The sequence below is a fragment of the Gobius niger genome (assembly GCF_951799975.1).
Source record: "Gobius niger genome assembly, chromosome: 24".
NCBI lineage: Eukaryota > Metazoa > Chordata > Actinopteri > Gobiiformes > Gobiidae > Gobius > Gobius niger.
Window position 1 is genome coordinate 1,521,779 of NC_136875.1, and position 17,538 is coordinate 1,539,316.

Here is a 17,538-nt window from a genome sequence, read left to right on the forward strand (position 1 = left end):
TCTACACTACAGTAAGCAATACATTTTCAATTTCATTCTAAAAATGTCCCTATATACACTGCACAGCCTGGGCCCATGCTGTCATGCAGTAGGATATAGAATATCATAGTGTCATGTACAGACGGCGGCCTGGTTTGGATTGTAATGTCTAATAAGTTTAGGTTGCTTTGTATAGCTTGAGATTTTCTTAAAATGTTAATCAATTTTTAGTTGGGGGTCGCAGATCCAAGGCATTTAAAATCTGTTACAGATTTAATATTTTTGTTTTGCAGATTAATCTGGAAGTTTTGCTCTGCATTTACTTTTTAAATTGAATATTGATACAGTTTTAGTTAAATTTAGCACCAAGGTAAATAGAGACAAAAACAATGAATTTGAAACTTCGGTAGATTACTCACATAATTGGGAATAATAAGGCAAAAAATCCCAGCTAGAATTCTAATTTCTCCATGATTTCTGGGTTCAAAGCTTAATAAATCTGTCAGGAATGAGATATTGAAACATCTCAGAGAAAAAGCTTGTAAATGTAGTGGAGTGTGAGCCTGTAAAGTCTGCAGGAGCGACTAAGGTGGAGATGTTGTTTAAGAGTGGAATCAAGAACTCATTTGGAGTAAACGGTCCTAAAGTTAAGTAACTTTGTCTGCACATGTGCGTGGATATCCCCAGAGCCTTTTTCCAAGCTGGCGTCTTCCACAAAGGAAAGACCATATGTGGATCATGGAGTGTTGTGAGGGGGATTCCGTGTGTCACATGGATACCAAACATGTCAGTATTTGTAAGTGAATATGTGTCGGAGTGATTTCAGACACAATCCCAAGTGGACAAAACGTCATCAAATAAACATGGTAAAGAGTGAGTCTGGTCTCTTTTTAACATGACATTAAAGCTCGGAGTGTCACAGACCTAAACAGGTGGCGGCCTGCCTCCCGAAGTGCACGGTGTCCAGGCAGACGGCGCACTTGGCCGCTCTCATGTTGAGCCCCACGGTGAAGCGGTGAGGGATGTTGTGGTGCATTCGCTCTTTGACGCGGCGCCCAAACTCTGAAACGCAGACCACAAACACGCACACGTTCAATCCAGAGGCAAAAAGTCAGTGTCTCACGCAAATAAATGGATTTGTTTGAAATTCACTGTGAGCTTCTGATGGAGTCACTGGCGACATGTGAAATAATGATGTTGGATGTAAAGATTTCTCAGCAGGAAACATCTGTGCTCATCACTGAGGTATTTGTATTACTATTAGGGCTGTCCCAGAATAAAGTAATCCTTTGTCGACCAAAAACATCTCCTGAGCAGCAATTAGTCGACTAACAAAAACTATGAAAACAACATTTTATTTGACCTGAACTGCTCTCATAACATATTAATACTTGGAAGTGCTGTCTTCATACATCCATATTATGCAAATGAAGCAGTAATTTATTTTTCCATCATCGTTAAAAATACGTGGAGTTCCTCATCTTATTTGCCCCAGAAAAAACAGAACGAAGTGGAGAAAGACACAGTAGCTCCATGTGCTGCTGCGCCTGATCGTTTTGTCAGATAAATAGTGATGTGCAAAAAACCCGTCCCTCTGGAGCTTGCATCCCTCTTCCTGAAGCAGACTGCTTGGAAACACTGCGCCAGAGCCTGTTTTGGTATCAAAGCAGCTCATCGGCTCCATGAGGTTTGGACAGCTTTGAACAGTGAGCCGTTAAACCGTGGATGTTTTCTGGTCCGATGCAAATCATTAGTGATAAATAGATGGGCTGCCTTTCCTTTGCTTCCCATTTAACCACGTGCATGTGGTGCAGGTTGTCTGCGCCGCTGTGGGTCAGCCAGAATACACGCTTTTCCTATTCTTTAGTCCTGCTTTTGAACAGATACAAAAGCACACGTGGATGGCTGGCCAGGCAACGGAAATGTAAGGAGCATCATCTACAGCTATTAGCTCTGACTGAATGAAATAATAAAGCACATTGCTGTCCTGCCCTTGCCTCGCAGCAGCAGAGTGGTAACGCCAAAAGTGATGATTCATCGCCAATCGTATCATCGTATTCGATGACCTATGATGTACCCGCTGTAAACTTTTGAGCGAAACTATTTAGAACACGATCTAAAGCTTGATTGGAAAATGCCGCCGTGTCTGCTGCTGTCATGTTGGATCTGCAAATAAACTTTTTTTTTTATGCGTAATCAAACTACAAGCTTCCGTATGTCGAATAGTGTGTCATCGTCTTGCCATCCCTCCTCGTTCTGTGATTGGTCCACAAATCCGTGCGATAATCTCGGCCATGGTCCCCAGGCTACTGTGCAGTTAAAAATGATTTGATCATTTCATTCACACATCAATATCTGGCTGTTTGTGCAGACAATGAAAATGCCATTAAACTTTTTTGCACACATGTGTTGGTGCTTCAGGTTTATGAGAAGTTGTAGCAAAAACGTTTGTCCACAAGAGGTTGGTGTTCAAACAGAATGAAGCGTCGCAGAAGACTTTTTTCGCCCATCACTACAACAAAATGACCAAAAGGGGGCAGCCCTACCACTAACTCCAGGTGTTTCCTCCAGTGAAGTCTTTACATCCCATATAATGTTTGGGACACGTTTCCAGTGACATGTCAGAAACTTCAAACATCGATTTATTTGTACAAGACTCTGCTGATTCTGATGTGGAGTCATGCATCATTCCTGCTCAGATGCATTCCAGACATTAGCCCATCTCTCGTCACACATGCCGGGCGGACATTGCAGAGCTCGACATGAGAACAGACAGAGCACCGACACGTTTGAGACGCAGTGCGTGTGGGACGACGGCTCCGCACAGCTCATGCAGGAGGAGGAGGTTTGGGAGGGACTTACTTTCAAAGGTGACTCTCCTCTTTTCTGTGAGGCGCAGAGAGAGAACAGAGCCACCGTCACACGTTAGACAAAGGAGCACAGAGGGACCGACACTTCAGCTTTGAGCAAAAAACATCTATCGCTATCGGCACATTCCGCATTTTTGTTGAACTTATGGAGAAACAAAAATCAAGAAGTGCCATTATTTTCAAAAGAAATGCAGATTTAAAGCCTGCCAGAACCAAGTGCAATGCTTTTCAATTACATTTCATACCTTCATTTTGGCACAGTTTATTTAATCTCTTTCAACCCTGGAATAGATCTACGTTTCAGTTTCTTACTGTGACCAGGCAGTGCTAACGACTCGGTCACTGAGCCCAGAACCTGTGGCAGTAAGAGCCGTGAGTAGCACAAAAGCTGAAGCGTCTTTGACAATATCACACCATCAAACATGGAACATCGGGGATTCACTCTGACAAACTCCAACAGCACAGACGCAGGTTTCATCGTCACATCCCTGAATCAAAACGTTCAGATCCAACGTGACGTGAAACTACCTCAGGAACAAACATGTGACGGAATTCAGAGGCTGAGACATTAGATAGTACAATCTGGATGCTAAGGCTGGGGCAATATATCGCAATATGGCTTTCTGTGATACAAGTATTGTATCGGACACTCTTTCAACCCCTGTCTTTAGGGTTGGAAAACTGTGGGGTTTAGGAGTATGTGGGACTGACCTTCAGGGGTTTAGGAGTATGTGGGACTGACCTTCAGGGGTTTAGGAGTATGTGGGACTGATCTTCAAGGGTTTAGGAGTATGTGGGACTGACCTTCAGGGGTTTAGGAGTATGTGGGACTGACCTTCAGGGGTTTAGGAGTATGTGGGACTGATCTTCAAGGGTTTAGGAGTATGTGGGACTGACCTTCTGGGGTTTAGGAGTATGTGGGACTGACCTTGAGGGGTTTAGGAGTATGTGGGACTGACCTTCAAGGGTTTAGGAGTATGTGGGACTGATCTTCAGGGGTTTAGGAGTATGTGGGACTGATCTTCAAGGGTTTAAAAGTATGTGGGACTGAACTTCAGGGGTTTAGGAGTATGTGGGACTGACCTTCAGGGGTTTAGGAGTATGTGGGACTGATCGTCAGGGGTTTAGGAGTATGTGGGACTGAACTTCAGGGGTTTAGGAGTATGTGGGACTGAACTTCAGGGGTTTAGGAGTATGTGGGACTGAACTTCAGGGGTTTAGGAGTATGTGGGACTGATCTTCAAGGGTTTAAAAGTATGTGGGACTGAACTTCAGGGGTTTAGGAGTATGTGGGACTGACCTTCAGGGGTTTAGGAGTATGTGGGACTGATCGTCAGGGGTTTAGGAGTATGTGGGACTGAACTTCAGGGGTTTAGGAGTATGTGGGACTGAACTTCAGGGGTTTAGGAGTATGTGGGACTGAACTTCAGGGGTTTAGGAGTATGTGGGACTGATCTTCAGGGGTTTAGGAGTATGTGAGACTGACCTTCAGGGGTTTAGGAGTATGTGGGACTGACCTTCAGGGGTTTAGGAGTATGTGGGACTGATCTTCAGGGGTTTAGGAGTATGTGGGACTGACCTTCAGGGGTTTAGGAGTATGTGGGACTGATCGTCAGGGGTTTAGGAGTATGTGGGACTGATCTTCAGGGGGTTAGGAGTATGTGGGACTGACCTTCAGGGGTTTAGGAGTATGTGGGACTGATCTTCAGGGGGTTAGGAGTATGTGGGACTGACCTTCAGGGGTTTAGGAGTATGTGGGACTGATCTTCAGGGGGTTAGGAGTATGTGGGACTGATCTTCAGGGGTTTAGGAGTATGTGGGACTGATCTTCAGGGGGTTAGGAGTATGTGGGACTGACCTTCAGGGGTTTAGGAGTATGTGGGACTGATCTTCAGGGGGTTAGGAGTATGTGGGACTGATCTTCAGGGGGTTAGGAGTATGTGGGACTGATCCTCAGGGGTTTAGTCGTATGTGGGACTGACCTTCAGGAGTGGAGCTTTCCTTGGAGCGAGTGGAGGGGTGGAGCAGACTGCTGGCATTGGGCTGATGTTCTGGAGACTTGACGATGGCCGTCATGAGGATCTGGTGTCGGGCCTGAGCTGGAGTCGATGGTGCCATGTGCTGCTCCTGGGATTTGAAATGAGCCGCTGCACAAACAGAGACAGACTCTGCTCAAAAGGACAGCTTACAATCGCCAGAAGAGGTTAAAAATTGTAGAAACACTTCACTTGAATCTTTTCATGCTGTTATTGTGTCCTTTCGATCATAATGACTGATTTTAAATGGATTGAATGTTTATTCCAATCCTTATTGTCCTTACCTTCTTCTCTGAGCGAACGCAGCTCTATCCTCATCTTCTGCAGCGCCTCCTCCAGTTCGGCGCACCTCGACCTCTCCTTCTCCAGCGCCATCTTCATGTCTCCATACGGCAGCGGCACGCAGGGCTGCGGCGTCAGCGCACCGTTCGTGGTGGTGCCCACGTCCTCCCGCTTCCGCCCAAAGATGCCCTGAGACAGGAAGCATAAACGTGAGAAGGGAGGGACTAACTGAGTGGTCAGGGAGAGGAACAGACTTCTGCCGTGAAGTGGAGGGCACGGCAGAAGTCAATAGGCAATATTGCTACGTAATATTGCAATGTGGACATTATTGCAATATTTTAGTACACTGTTCAACTTGCACAGTTCCATTACATTTAAACACAAATACTTTGTTTTATAGCTAATTGTGTCAAAACAACCACTTAATCAGCACCAAAATGAGGTGAAAAAAGAACTGTATCAGAAAAAAACTGAGCTTTTACTAGAGGTGGGCATAGATTAATTTTTTTAATCTAGATTAATCTAGATTAATTCTGAAATTAATCTAGATTAATCTAGATTAAAATGTCTCGCTTGAATTCTGCCGAAGCCATTCCGAATATGTGTGCTACCCAAATAATGACTAAAAGTAAGTCTTTGAGAACGAGTTTCGCAAGTCAGGTTAGACCAGGGGCTCATCTCCTGTTTCCAAAATGCATCACAAACTTGAGAACGTTCTACTATGGTAACTGGTGATGAAAATAATTCATGTTCAAGAAGATGCACTTGTGTTTACTAACTGTTTATTCAGTTAAACATTCATTTTGAACTGTAGGCCGACATTAGAGGTCCTGATGAACTGTGCACAGTCAGTAGCTTTGTGTCAATCAATTTTCTGGTGACAAACTAAATCTCCTCTTCTGCAACTATGACCTGCTACAGAAAACAGATCCGGGACTTTAATGGTGCTCTTATCGGTGCTTTAAAAGAAAAAAGTTAGATAGAGGCTACTGTATATAGGCAATGTAGCCTAGGCCAATATTTTTTATTAAACTTTTTTATTACACATTTACTCTGCACTTGGACCTAATGTATTCCCAATTTGTGCAAACACTTAATATATGGGAGGTAAAATACAAGTATAGACCAAAATGTAAAGTTCAATATTTTTGAAAATAATCTAGTAAGTAAAGGATTAAGTGTCATAGTTTGTTAATCAGGCTGTTGGTTAGATTTGGCTGGAGCTGAAACGTGCGCGTTTGCGGAACATAGACTCCACTCGAATCGGGTATTTGTGACAGTGCGAGGCTCTGTTCAGTATGAAGGCGTTACGTTTCGCTTTTAACAGCGGGTCAGCGGCAGCAGCTCGGGGAGGTTTACGCAGCCGTGCACACCTGTCTCACCGTGCGCACCTGTCTCACCGTGCACACCTGTCTCACCGTGCGCACGGCTGCAGAAGGAGGCACGTAGCGGGGCAGGCCCTTATTTTAGCGCGGGTGATGCGACCCCGTTAGCCCGACTGTTCTCACAGAAACAGTAAATAAACTCACTGTGGATCAGTCGTAGAACCTGCTGCTCTTCGCCTCTTTATCCGATTCTCGCTCGTCTGGTCATAGCGTCCATTTGGCAAAACTTAATCCATAACAAAAGTAGCTCCAGCCTCCGCGTGGCAGTTGTTTTGGTTTCAGAGAAATCACGTAACAGCGAGGCTGCGCGTGAGATGCATTCATGGACCGTAAGAAGTGCGGGAAAGGCGAGTTTTTCACAAATGCGCGGAAAAACGGGACAAATAATTTGCAGTCTGATACACTTTGCTTGCGCCAGAGGCCTCAGGCCGGAATACTTTAAGCCCTGCATAAAATATCACGGTGAAAGTCATCATAGCAGAGTATAGACCCAGCTCCCAACCCAGCTTTGAGAATAGATTAACAGCGATATTTTATTTATCGCGCGATAAGAGTCTCGCGTTAACGGCCCACCACTAGCTTTTATACAATTGTATGGTTGCTGAGCTTGTGAAAATGTGTTGATCTCTGTAGGAGAGCAAGTCGATGTTGACTGTACAATATGGAGTCCTATAAAGACGTTACATCTGACAAAGCAGAGCGGCTTCCCATGGAGAGATGGAAAAACAGTTGGGATTTGAACATTTCTCTAAGTTTTTAAATGGTTACTATCGGTCCAAGGACGGCTGAGAAACATCCTGTTAAAGTCTTCATTCCAAGAACCAGGCTGTTTAAATGCACACGCAATAAAAAGTGATCGATCTGTGGCAACACCCGGTGTTCAAAACGTGTCAACAATGTTGTCTTTGAAAAGTGACTTGAAACACAGATAATTAGAAATTTGCCTCTTCACATAACATTAGTGCCTGTTCAGAGAGGAGAGAGGAATTAATCAGAAAGGAGAATGTTTCATAAAACACGCAATATCTCAGTTTCTAGAAAAAAATGATGTGATGTTGATCAAAACTAGTCTCTGTTTAGCTTAGGATTTCTCAGGAACTGAGGCACGTAGAATTAAGCGGTTTTCAGCTCTGGAGAGCTTAGAATCTCTCCTTTCAAATGAACCAAGCATGTGTCTATAGCTATAACATAGAATACGCTGTGGTGATACAAATATCATGAAAAATGGTCTGGATTGTTGGCACTCTACAACTAAATGCCAAAAACAGTGCGGCACTCAATGTGTTAAGGTAAAGGATTTTGACAGTGATTGGAGAAGAGTGCGTGTAAAGTGAGTGAGACCTTCTTCTTCTTAGTCGGCTGGTCCATCTTGGCTTGGAGGAAGTCGATGAGTTTGGTTTGCTGAGAGATGGTGCCCTCCATCTTCACCTTCTCATGGGAGTACACCGCCTGAAGGAGAACGGACAGAGAGGTCTTTTTTAAAAATAACATTGTACAAACACAATGGTAAGGAGAGTGAACAATACCAACATTCAAAAGAAACTTGGATAAAACAGGAGAGCTGGAATCATCATCAAAACAACTCAACATCAGTCAGACTAATGAAGGCATTTGTACATTTCCTGTTGATAAATACTGGAAAGAAAGTTCCCGGAGAGAGGCTGGAGACCCACTTTTGGCTCCAGTCCTGACCCAACAGCATAGAACCACTATATGATTTTGGACGATTTTTGTCTAATCATCAATGAGGCTTTAACTCTAACCCTTACCTGTGGTCCACCTATAAACGGTCGAGCATTCGAAAACTTAATGTGGCATACAATGACTGTCTAAGAATTCTGCTGAAAAGGCCTCGATGGGAGAATTCCAGCCACTTATTTGTTTCTGCTGGGATCAACACATTCCATGCAGTTTTGTCAGTTCATCATTTGTGAGACTATCATTATTATGAGCTTGACCAACATCAAAGTCTAAACATTTATGTGTCTTATTATTATTATTTTTTTCATTGGACCTCATGTCTGCAATAGTTTGATGATGATATTGATATTTTTTGATATTGCCATTGTGTCAGTCCAGTTTCACCTGAATATTCTCGAGCTGGTACTCCAGGTCGGTCCTCTCGGTCTTCAACATGTCTGTTTGGTCGAGAGCGTCCTGAAGGCCCTGTGTGAGTCTGAAGATGTGGCTCTTCTGGAGGTCCATCTGCTGCTGCAGCTTCCCCTGCTGCGGATCAGAGACAAACAACCCTTATTCAAGTGGTCAATCATTTTCCATAAGGTTGAATTCATAGATTTTTTTTATACTGTATTAACTGTTTTGAAGCCTTTAAGATGGTCATCTGAACCACTTGATCAAAACCTCTCACTGTGAAACTGTACCTCCTCCATGAGCCGCTGCTTCAGCTCCCGCTCCGTCTCCAGTTTCTGCTGCAGGCTGCGGGCGTTCATCTCCAACATGGCGTGCTTCTTCTCCAGGTCGTTCAGCTGAGGGCACACGGGACAAATCAGAACAACATTGAAATACATATTATTATTATTATTATTATATATCTGGGGACCGCGCGAAACTCACCGTGTCGGACAGACTCTCGGCCTTCAGCCTCTGCTCCTTCAGCGCCTGCTGCAGGGCCAAGATCTCTGCTTTGTGCTCCTTCACCGCCAGCTCCACCGCCTGGCGAGACTCGGAGCTGCGCTGGTCCGCACGCAGCCTGGACAACGCCACACAGGTCAGAGGTCAGAGTGAGGGTTTATGGAGACATAAAATGCTTTGACAACCTAAGTCAGTTTCAGCTGGTGGAGGAACATTAACAGGTATTTGGTGGTTCGGGAGACTCCAGAGGCACCAGCTGCTTCAAATACGTGTCGGTTGCTTTGTAGCATCTGTTCTCTTAATCTGATGCGTTTGTCTGGCAGAAACCGTCCATATTGTGCGGTTTCTGCCTTTATCTGCACAAACCCGAGTGTGCTCTGAATCAGCCACAAATCTCTTATCAGTACGATGATTGAGCTTAATCTTTCATGAAATATCGATGGTTTTCATACCTAGACCAAGGCATTCAACTATTTCACGCTTTTCATCAGCAGAGAGATCCTTTTTCTTTCCCACATTGCTTGAAAATTATGATCTGCTTAATAAAGTGGAACAGCCTTTTTCAGTAGTTTTTCCCTTAACGGGGCTTAACCTGAAAACTAATCATCCCAGGTCTCTGAGATTAATGTCAGTGAAAGAGCAAAAATACAAAAAATACAATTTGCATAATAATTTGGAACGCAGTGTACATGGTGTCCCCTGTCCCCCCCTGTGTTTCAGACGGAGGGTCGCTAGTGTCACGGTCTTCAGCACTGTCCACGGAGGGATTGGACAAGAACTGAAGCTCCAACAAGGACTGGACGTTCTTAAGCAGTCCTTGCCCGTCTCCTTAGGGACTCCATCGGCCCTGGGTCTCTATAGCCTGTCCGTCCATGGGAGTGGATCTCTTCTTCTGTCGTTTTCCCCCAGGTTTCTTTTTTTCTCCCACCGAGTTGTGTAGTTTTTCCTCGCCGTGCTGCAGAGTCTGAGTACAGGGGACACCCGCGTGGCTCCTCACCACGTGCTGCCGCCGTTTATTTGGACTTTATGTTTGCCTGGATACTTCATTTGCCTGAACTTTACATTGTTTTGCTTGATTGCTTTAATGTTTGTACAGTCCTGTGAGGCAAAACAACTGATTGATTGAAATTATACAAGGCTCCTTCAAACTGTGTCACAGAGTTTTTCAAGTTTTTATTCTGCATCTTTTAGTCATAGTTTTAGTCTCATCAACTCCATTTCCTTGGGCCAGTACCTGTTGTGTTTCTCGGAGTCGAGCAGCCTCTGGAGGTCCCTGGTTCTCCTTTCGGCCTGGTCTTTCTCGTCCTCCAGCGCGGACCTCCATGCCTCCCACTGCCGCTCCTTCTCCAGCAGCTCATCGTTCAGAGACTCCAGCTCCACCACCTGCTCCTCCAGCATGCTACAGGTCGTCTTCAGCGTCTCGATGTTCTGAGAAGCAGGGGACATTTGACGCTTTAGTGAAATGGAAAATTTGGAGCCGGGTAAGGGAAGGAAACATTTGAAGAAGAGACGCTGCAGGTGACGCAATGTTGAGATTTTGTCTAGTTCTCTCCTTAACATCTTCTGGTTATTGAGGTGTTTTATTTACCTGTTTCTGGTTATTGAGGTGCATCTCGCGGTCAGCCACCTCTCTGCGCAGCCGGTCCACCTCCTGCGTCAGCTGCAGCCGGTCCTCGCGGTCGTCCGAGGCCTCGTCCAGCTGCTTGGAGAGGTAGAAGTTCTGGCGGTTCAGCTCGGCGTTCTCCTGACTCAGCTGAGTGAGCTGCTCCTCCAGGTCCGTGATCACCTGCAGAGGGGGCACACGAGCACAGGGTGATGGTGGGACATGGAAAAGGAACTTTAGGGATGTGACGTTATTGCCACTTTTCGGTCTGCTCTCCATTCTGGTGACTGACTCTGCGTTGGACACTGTTAATCATGGAGCGCTGCATTTTATCACAGACATGAGGCTCTGACCTGACCACTGTGTCCTGGACTCTTGGATGGGCCGCTCATCTTTGGAGGTTTGCACATTGAAACAACAGTGCCTTTTAACTTATATATCTACTATTGGAGTTTTATACAAAGGCCGCTGGCTGCTCTGCTTTATGACGACGACACTAGAGGCCACTAGAGGCCGCCATTGCTGTAGCACCTCCATATAGCCCCTAGTCTCCTATTGGAAAGCATTGCACTTTAGACACGTTAAAAACAACTGGTGCCTAATTTTTGGGAACTTGATACAGCGAGATATTCCTCCTGTGATAACACTGGGTTAGTTTACTTTAAAAGGCACCAGGCTGGTTTTCGTAAGAAACATTTTAGAAATCTTGCACTAATGAGGGTCGAACTGTTAGCATAGATACAGACGGCATCTCGTCATAGAAGGGGGCGTGGCCTCACCGAGGGGGAAAATAGAACCTTTTGGGAAACTTTTTCTCTCTTTTTAGCCATTTTCTGGTGGAATATGAACTTTTTTATCACATACAAATACAGTCAAGTGTAAATCGGGCCCATATGGATAATTTCTCACAGCAGATTGTTCTGTAGAAGTGAAAAAACGCTAGCTAACGTTAGCATTAGCCCGATGCTAACATGTAGCATAAAGTTAGCATTCTCCGTTATTCATGTATTTATGGGCTGTTGAACCACTTTGCTCCTCCCCATGTCTTTGTTTCTTTATTTAGTAGAAACTATATTCAGAATTCAGCGTTTGCATAATTAGACAAAATTTAGATTTTTTCAAAATTGTTTTCCCCCTTAACTGTTTTAAAAAATGACCATATATGGGCGATTCCAGAGATGCCGTCTGTATCTATTGGAGCAGCGTGAGCTACACGTCTCACAAGGGCGGAGTCTACAGTGAAGATCCCGCCCTTATGCCCTTTTCAGTCACATGCTTTGTCAGAGCTGGGGCGGAGGAGTCTGTAAATCCGCCATGATTTCCCCCTCGACAAGGTCATTGTGGTAAACGGGGAGGAGTGAGGAGGAGCTAGTCTATGGTTTTATCTCTGTATCTGCTCGGGCTACAACGATTTGTTTTCTTGCTGCGAAAGGCTTTTCCCACTCAAAGCTAAAGCTGCGCTGCTTGAGGATCAATGGAGTAAAGTTAAAGTTCGTAGAAAACTCTTAGCGCTTTAAAAAATCACTACAGCTGAACTTGGTTTGCTTAAAGCTGCTCAACACAAGCATAAGTTTGTGTGAACATTTGAAAGCTAAGAACCTCCAGTACCAGTTACCAGAATACCGATTGCCTGGAACACACAATAATAAGGGCAAGCGGCAAGTCACAGTGAATGCTTTTTAATGCCTAAAATATAAACTACAAGAGACTTATATAAAAAATGTAATCAAAACCTGCAGCATATTGACTGAACTTAATCACATTTACCGCTCATGATAAACCAAGAAACACTCAAACTAATTAAAGCAGAGTGTTCTGTTATGGGGTGAAATGCTGCGCGGGGTGGCTTTAACTCTTCCTTTGTTGCGTCTCCACAGTAAATGAGTTGTGTTGAACTGTTATAAAAATTGTGGAGGACTTTGGGCGAGATTTTTGGGCAGAAGTGGCACATTGGCTCAGCGTTTGGTGTGGAACGTGCTAAAGGGAAGCACTCACGGAGCAGCTGTCTCTCAGAGCGTCGAACTTTCTCTGGATCTCGTCTCTGTGATTCTGTGGAGAGAAAAACCAACTGTTCACGGTCTGCAAATGAACAATAGAGCAGACTGTAGGATTCAGTCTTTAAAACAGCAACGCAACTAAAGTCCTCCTGAGGGACATTTGGAATAAAGCAGCACAAAGATAAAGCTACGATTTTGTAACTACAGCGTTCTTTGTGCCACGTTTAAGTGAAGTCCAGGCTAAGGTGAGTCTTGATAAATCAGACAGGAGTTAGATATTGAAAAATCCCTTTGAAAAAAAATTCCAAATGTTGTTGAGTCCAAAGTTTGGAGTGTGGAGGAGCGAATAAAGTGGAAAACGGTTCATTATCGTCGGCATATGAGCGTGTATATTTCTCCCGGTTTTCTGTTTGCCGTCTTTTGAACAGGTTTTTTTAAAATGAATGGTAGGTTTTACACATAACAACAACGACGTGACAATTAATGTCCCGAATTATTACGCACAGCCACAAACATTATCTGCTCTGTCGAGCGCTGCTACTGGTCATAGAGAACGGTTGTCTTTTTAATAATCCATATAAATGTGTAAATTCTTACAATTAATACACCTATTGCATTAGGTCTGTATTAGTGAAACAGAAGGGAAAATAACAAAACACACATTTCTCATTCTTCGCAACTATTTTTGGTCATTGTTTTAAGATATAGGGAACCAACGGCAGCTGATCAATAGGGGGCGCCGCCCTCTCTAAAAATGTTTCTAAAAATATAATCATAATCTTATATCAATAATACAAAATATTGCACTATATTTTCCAGAAAGACTGATCGGATTTTCAGTATCGGTTTCGTAGCCGATCGGGGTAGTTTGAGAGTATTGGATTTGATTAGATTTGATGAGTGGACGGGTCCGAAACAAGACGGCCGTTAATCTGTGGTCATGGATCTGCAGCGGCTCCTGCCAGTTTACTGCACCGCAGCGCTTTGAGGTTTATGCAGCAGAATGGTACCTGCAGACTGGAGCCGCTGCAGATCCAGGACCACAGATTCACGGCCTTCATGCTATCGCTAAGCTAGGATACTGATTTGATTTACTTGATTGGATTTATTCTTATTATTATGTCTTGCACATAAGCAAGTGCCCAGCCCCCATGGGCTTACAAGACACATTTCAAAACAGAATTCAGATGCTGCCAAAATAAAACCACACAAACTGTACAATCAATCATAACAGAACAACATCCACATCACACAGGAGGATATAAATTCATTTGTCTACTAACGTTAACCTGCTGCTAAGACCTGCTTCTAAACTAAAATTCAAAGCAAAAGCCAAAACCTCTTACATGCTTATAAAAAAGAAAAGAAAAGGTTAAACTACTGTAATATCCATAGGCTATAATATATATAATATATAAAACTATAATAATACAAAAAGACTGTATCGGATCAGTATCGAATCAGTATCGGACAGATGAAGTGTCAAAATATCGGATCGGGAGCTCAAAAAAGTGGATCAATACATCCCTAGCTAGCATAATTAGCCAAAAATGTTGCACCACTCATCCTCCACAAGACCATTGTCATCCTCCGCAACAACTGAGAACCTGCTGTGATGACAGAGTCATATTTCGGTAATGAGAAATATACTAATGAAGTAATATATTGTATATCTATTAAATGTACTACATAAATGAATTTGTACACAATGAATTTAGAGATGCCCTACGTTTAACATCTTTGAGCACTTTAGACATCAGAAACCCAAATGTAAAACACTGTTTGCATTATCCTGGCCAAACATATGGAATACTGGAATGCCCAGAATAGCACCCTCTACCTATACATGAGACTGTCACTATTGGCCGATTTCCTCAAAACCTGGCACAGCTATTTCAGGCATGAGGATGTGCTAAAAAGTTAATTGGACATATGCTGGATGCTTTACTACTCAAGCCATGAATCCCATCACTCAAAGTGACATGTGGCTCTGATAGTGCCTAAATCTGACCTTGTGGACATGAAAACGCCCAAACCGCCTCCACTCCCTGACTGTGTGCCGCCCCCAGGCTCCTCCCCCTCTCACCCGCAGCGCAGTGATCTCCTCCTCAGCCTCGGCGGTCGTCTCCTCCAGCTCTGTTTTGGCCTGTTGGAGCTGACTCTCCAGGGCCATGCGTGCCGCCTGCAGACTGCTGATCTGGGACTCCCGCTCCTGCAGCGACAGGTTCAGCTCCGACACCTGCCGCTTGATCTCCAGCTTCTCCTCCTCGTGCTGCAGCCCCATCTACCAAACACGTGCAAGAATAAGCCAGAAAATAATATCAGAAAAAAGTCAGTCAGGACAGAGGAAATCAAAGCTGCCACATTCATCTTATGCTGAAACTCTGCATTTTACAGATACAGTAAATTCTTTCATTCTTTGTAAAATGGCTTTAACAAGAAGCTATTTTAAAAAGAACAGAAACACATTTGTAACACGTGTTCTTCTTTTAAACTAACAGTAATGTGACGTCAATGTGAGAAAAACACTTAAAAAGTTAAAACTGCAGTAGGTTTCATAGTGTGAATCTCAATTAGAAGAAGGATTTTGCAAGATTGTGGCTTCTCTTGGGAATTGTCTGTCTTAAATAGAAAACTACATGTTAGAAAATAATTAGAGGCTCTGTAATAAACGCATTTCAAGTTCACAACAGTAAGACAAATGACCACACTTTGCCTCAGTGCTGTCTTGAAAACAGCACTGTACCTTATGTTTAAACAAAAAGGAAGCGCCTGATTGTCCATCGCTACATTTGTTTAGCCAACAGTCTCCAGAACAGATGGAACACGCTCATTACTGTCACCCCCGTTTACAAACTGGCACCGATCTCAAAACTCGCTCCAGCACCGGCTCTTTCGACAGTCAGACAGAACTGACACCGATCCAGCTATGAAGAGATTAAAACACACTCAAAGGAATGCAATATCTTCATGTTTGCCTGCATTCAGAGGCAAACACAGAGGAGAGGGGCAGATGAAGCTGAGGGCGGAGCACAGAGAACACCTGGAAGACTGAGAGCTTCAATTACACAGCACCAGTCCATAAGAGGCCGCTATAAATAAAGCTGTTATTGTATGTATTTAGATTCTCTGAGGCTTTTCACTCCTACCTCCACCGCAGATAATAACAGTCTGTGAACCTGCAGCTCAGCAGCAGGTTTGCATGATTGGATCTTAAAGGAACAGGCCACAGTTTTTCCATACTGAGATATGTTCTTACCTGAGCTTAGACGAGTTTACACGCACCTGTCTTGTCTTTGTCCATGCCCGTGGAAGAGCGTGGTAGCTTCCAACTTCACTCTCGTTTGAGCTAAAGGAATATGTTGGGAGAGGCCAAATGCTAACAACATCTTTGGTGTTTTTGCGTGACTGAGCGCACGCACAAAGAACACATCTCAGTATGGAAAAACTGTGGCCTGTTCCTTCCGTAACTGCAGTCTCTATGTTAAAGGGATATTTCAGGATTTTTGCGCAAGCCTTGCACTAGCCTAGCGCCACAAAACTCTTGAAATATAACAACTGAATGAATTACAAAAAAAAACAAATCTCCAGAATAAACAACACTCTGGATAACTAGGAAATGAGGCCCTATGTCAAAAACCTTGAAATATCCCTTTAAGCTCGTGCATGACGATGCAGATAGTTGGTATTTTGGCTTTTGATAGGGACTATAGTAATACCGCTGACGTGATATAGTCTGCACACCCACTATGATTTTGACTGGAGTCAGGACTGATTTTGCAGCTAATGCTACACTCAGCCATAACAACTGACAGCATAACAAAAGGCAGCTTGGTTGGGACCCACCTCTCGCAGCCGGCTCTCCAGCTCCATCAGCCTGCTCCTCTTGCTCTGCTCCTGTTGGCTGATCTTCTCCAGATGTTCCTCCAGTTTGGCGTTCTGAGCCTCTAGTTTCCCGGCCTGAGACTCCAGGTAGAACTTCTGCTGCCGGAGCTCCGAGATCATCTCCTCCTGGGCTTTCCTACAAAAACAATAAACATCTGTAAAGTCCTGATCATCCATCCATTATTCAGCTATCCATCCATCCAAACTGTAAACTACAGCTAACCCATCAGCAAAAACAAACTCCTCATTTCTAGCATCTAGCAGTACAGGCTCCCCATGTCACCCCTTCACCTGGCCAAGCAACACACAAACATCTGCAACACACAAACATCTGCAACACACAAACATCTGCAAAGGAGACGCGAAAAATTGGAATGTTTGAAGAATGTCAGAAGCAGACAATGAGCGCATGTTTGTGTGCGGAGCTCAAAGGCTACGACATCACGGAGTGAAGCGCTAACAACTTAATATGTTCATGAAGACATGATTAAACAGCACATTTATTAGTAAAAAAGACAATGAAACTGTTCACTGTTAGAAGTCCAGCTAATCCACCACTGCAGCCTCAATCCATCCATCTATTCATCTATCTGTCCATCCATCCATCCATCCATCCATCCATCCATCCATCCATCCATCCATCCATCCATCCATCCATTCCTCCATCCATTCCTCCATCCATCTATTCCTCCATCCATCCATCCATTCCTCCATCCATCCATCCATCCATCCATCTATTCCTCCATCCGTCCATCCGTCCATCCATCCGTCCATCCATCCGTCCATCCATCCATCCATCCATCCGTCCATCCATCCGTCCATCCATCCGTCCATCCATCCATCCATCTATTCCTCCATCCGTCCATCCATCCGTCCATCCGTCCATCCGTCCATCCATCCATCCATCTA

The 17,538-nt window shown here is 44.2% G+C and overlaps 1 protein-coding gene across 7 annotated transcripts in view; it reads right to left on the reverse strand.

Annotated features, from left to right (window-relative positions):
• cita (citron rho-interacting serine/threonine kinase a) overlaps positions 1–17,538 on the reverse strand; it is a 99,575-nt gene that overhangs the window by 25,264 nt on the left and 56,773 nt on the right. For 4 of the 7 annotated variants that reach the window (XM_079582459.1, XM_079582457.1, XM_079582454.1 and 1 more), the window contains 13 exons: positions 16,591–16,765; positions 14,831–15,028; positions 12,743–12,796; positions 10,733–10,930; positions 10,379–10,572; positions 9,127–9,262; positions 8,934–9,038; positions 8,638–8,778; positions 7,894–8,001; positions 5,170–5,356; positions 4,832–4,996; positions 2,842–2,865; positions 904–1,041 (listed from right to left, as the gene is read on the reverse strand). In XM_079582459.1, coding sequence (XP_079438585.1) covers positions 904–1,041; positions 2,842–2,865; positions 4,832–4,996; positions 5,170–5,356; positions 7,894–8,001; positions 8,638–8,778; positions 8,934–9,038; positions 9,127–9,262; positions 10,379–10,572; positions 10,733–10,930; positions 12,743–12,796; positions 14,831–15,028; positions 16,591–16,765 — 1,823 coding nt within the window. The remainder of the gene's footprint in view (positions 1–903; positions 1,042–2,841; positions 2,866–4,831; positions 4,997–5,169; positions 5,357–7,893; positions 8,002–8,637; positions 8,779–8,933; positions 9,039–9,126; positions 9,263–10,378; positions 10,573–10,732; positions 10,931–12,742; positions 12,797–14,830; positions 15,029–16,590; positions 16,766–17,538) is intronic. The other 3 variants (XM_079582458.1, XM_079582456.1, XM_079582455.1) reach the window with 1 other exon arrangement.